The sequence below is a fragment of the Polistes canadensis genome, unplaced genomic scaffold (genome assembly GCF_001313835.1).
Source record: "Polistes canadensis isolate GaletaPanama2010 unplaced genomic scaffold, ASM131383v1 scaffold_260, whole genome shotgun sequence".
Lineage (NCBI taxonomy): Eukaryota > Metazoa > Arthropoda > Insecta > Hymenoptera > Vespidae > Polistes > Polistes canadensis.
Genome location: NW_014569807.1, coordinates 161,584 through 164,839, shown reverse-complemented (window position 1 = coordinate 164,839; position 3,256 = coordinate 161,584). Strand labels below are relative to the sequence as shown.

Here is a 3,256-nt window from a genome sequence, read left to right as displayed (position 1 = left end):
TTTTTTTTTTTTGTATTTTCTCTTTTTAGTTAAATTATTCACGAATGTTATGGGACATGGAAAATGTACAATCTTCTGGACACTTGTCATTATTCGTGGATAAAGCATTAAAGTTACTGGATTTAAGACAAGTTATGATGGAAATTGAAACTTCCGTGATGTCTAAGGTTTCGTGTACAGCTTGCAAAGTCGGTGCTGGTTTACTTAAGAATTATATTAAAAATGGTAAAAGTGATAAAGAGATATTGGCAAATATATATCAATTCTGTGTATCTCTGAACATTCAAAGTCCAAGAGTTTGCGATGGTGTAACATTGGTATTTGGAGTAAGTGTTATTTATTTATTTATTACAATATTAATGATAATAATAATAATATTATAATTAATAATTATTTATATATAAAATATTTTATATTAATTATATTTCATTTGTTTGTTTGTTTCTTTTAAATATTTTTCAGTCTGAAGTGATTTATGTTTTAAAACAAGTCGACATGGGTCCAGCACAAATTTGCAGTTTCGTTATTGGCGATGCATGCGAGGATGCATATAATCCTTTACACGAATGGGAAGTTGCATTTCCACCTGTAAAAAAGCCACCAGTTAAACCACCTGTACCACCGCAAGAAAACGCACCGACATTCAAAGTTTTACACCTTTCCGATACACACTTTGATCCTTATTATCAAGAAGGTGCAAATGCTGATTGTAATGAACCATTGTGCTGTAGGCTTACAAATGGTGCACCATTAATACCATCAGCTGCAGCAGGCAGATGGGGTGATTACAGAAAGTGTGATACTCCTAAAAGAACCGTAGATCATATGTTGAAACATATTGCTGAAACGCATCCGGTAAATTATAATTAGATTTTAAATTTTGTTTATATAAGACGATTTGTTATAAATAATAATTATTATAGGATATCGATTATATATTATGGACTGGTGATTTACCACCTCACGATGTATGGAATCAAACTAGAGAAGAAAATCTTAAAGTTCTGCACGATACTGTTACACAAATGATTCAAATGTTTCCAGGTGTACCTATATTTCCAGCATTAGGAAACCATGAAAGTGCACCAGTTAATAGGTACGTTTCCTACGTTTTAAAATACAATCAAACCTTGGATTCCGAGTAATTTGTTTTACGATTGTTACGCAAGGCGAGCCACACAAATTTTTCATTTGTGTTAAATGAACGTTGTCTTGCGCAATAATACGACAAACGTATAAATAAAATAAAATGTAGTCTACCAAAAATGTATTCGTAGTAAGTTAAATACGGATATTATAATTTTGGTGGTGTGTTTAATTTTTATTTCATATTTTATATTTAATTTTACATGTTAAAATCTCAATAAATTATGATTACATACTTATACATACTTTTATAATATAATATTTGTTATTTCTAGCTTCCCACCACCTTTCGTACCCGAGGAAAATAGTATATCATGGTTGTATGATGCATTGGATAAACATTGGAGACGTTGGTTACCTGCTGGTGTTTCGCATACAGTTCGAAGAGGGGCTTTTTATTCGGTCCTAGTTCGTCCAGGATTTCGAATTCTTTCCGTTAACATGAATTATTGTAATAATAAAAATTGGTGGCTCTTAATTAACAGTACAGATCCAGTTAGTGAATTGCAATGGCTCGTTTATGAATTACAAGGTGCCGAAATGAATGGTGAAAAAGTACATATAATTGGTCACATACCACCTGGTCATTCAGATTGTCTTAAAGTTTGGTCTAGAAATTATTATCACATAATCAATCGGTCAGTATAATTGAGTAAAGTTTATGAACAATTTGAAAAAAGCAAAAAAAAATCATTTACTTATATCTGTTAAATGATTTTTAATTGAATCATTCACAGGTACGAATCAACCATCACAGCACAATTTTTCGGTCACACGCATTACGACGAATTTCAAATATTCTATGATACTCGAGATTTACGAAGAGCATTAAGTATAGCTTATATAGGACCTTCAGTAACACCATATTACGATCTTAATCCGGGATATCGAATATATTACATTGATGGTGATCATCCAAAAACAACTAGGGTAAAATTAAAAAATTAGAAATAATATTTGTTTATCAAACATAAAATAAATTATTTTTTTTTATTATTATTTATATTAATAATTAATTATAAATTATAATCAATATTCAAAATATTTGTATATATTAAATTATGGTTTCTTTTTAGATGGTTGTAGATCACGAAAGTTGGGTGATGAATTTAAAGGAAGCTAATCTTTATGATTATCCTATTTGGAGTAAAATGTACAGCGCTAGACAATCATATCAAATGGCATCGCTATTGCCAAAAGATTGGGATTCGTTGATCGATAAAATGTCAAACGAACCTTCCCTTTTTGATCTTTATTACAAGTAATAACAATAATACTTATTTTTGTTTAATATATTTTCAATTAGAATTTATCCTTAACACGAATATATATATATTTAAAAATGTTTAAAAATTCAATGTAATATTTAATTTATATTCTAAGAAACTTATATATATATTTTTTATATTTTTGTTACAGACACTATTATAAGAATTCTCCGGTAAGACCGCCATGTAATGACGAATGTCGAAAACGTTTATTGTGTGATTTAAGAAGTGGCAGAAGCCATGATCGCAAAGCATTGTGCCAAAGTATCGAATCAAGAATTGACAATGAAACGAGAACAGGATGGAGAGCATGGATCTATAGCGGTTTGGCATTATCGTACGTAGATCAATGGTGGCATAATAATTATAACGGTGATATTAAAACTAACAATGTTGATATTTAATTTTCTGCACATTTATTTACACCGCCACTATTGTTAAAACGTACCGCTAAAAACTTTTCAATTCTTTATCTGTACAATACTTATCTTTTCTGCACTCGCTAAAAGCAATATAATATATGCTTTTTTTTACATAATAATTAAACATTAATATTATATATACGGTAGGACCACAAATGTATGGAATATTGCAATAATGTTATTGAGAGATTGATCTCTCTTTTTATTAATTGTTGAATATTTTCTTTTTTTGTATATCTCTAATACTGTGAATTATTAGGACAGTATATTATAGATAATGCAATATTAGTTTCACTTATCTATTATATTTTATCAATTATTTTCTTTTGCATTATATTTCTTTAGGGTTTCTATATATATATGCTATTGTTTTTTAACGAAGAAATATGATAGACTATAAAAAATATTGAATAAAAATAT

General features: G+C 28.9%; 1 protein-coding gene across 1 annotated transcript in view; it reads left to right on the top strand.

The window, feature by feature from the left end:
- The window catches only part of LOC106790791 (sphingomyelin phosphodiesterase), a gene marked incomplete in the record, with an annotated part of 20,380 nt that overhangs the window by 15,792 nt on the left and 1,332 nt on the right, over positions 1-3,256 (top strand). Inside the window, 7 exon segments of the mRNA XM_014755945.1 lie at positions 29-326; positions 463-855; positions 924-1,096; positions 1,422-1,784; positions 1,884-2,076; positions 2,223-2,407; positions 2,566-2,751. Of these exon segments, the coding sequence (XP_014611431.1) occupies positions 29-326; positions 463-855; positions 924-1,096; positions 1,422-1,784; positions 1,884-2,076; positions 2,223-2,407; positions 2,566-2,751 (1,791 nt within the window).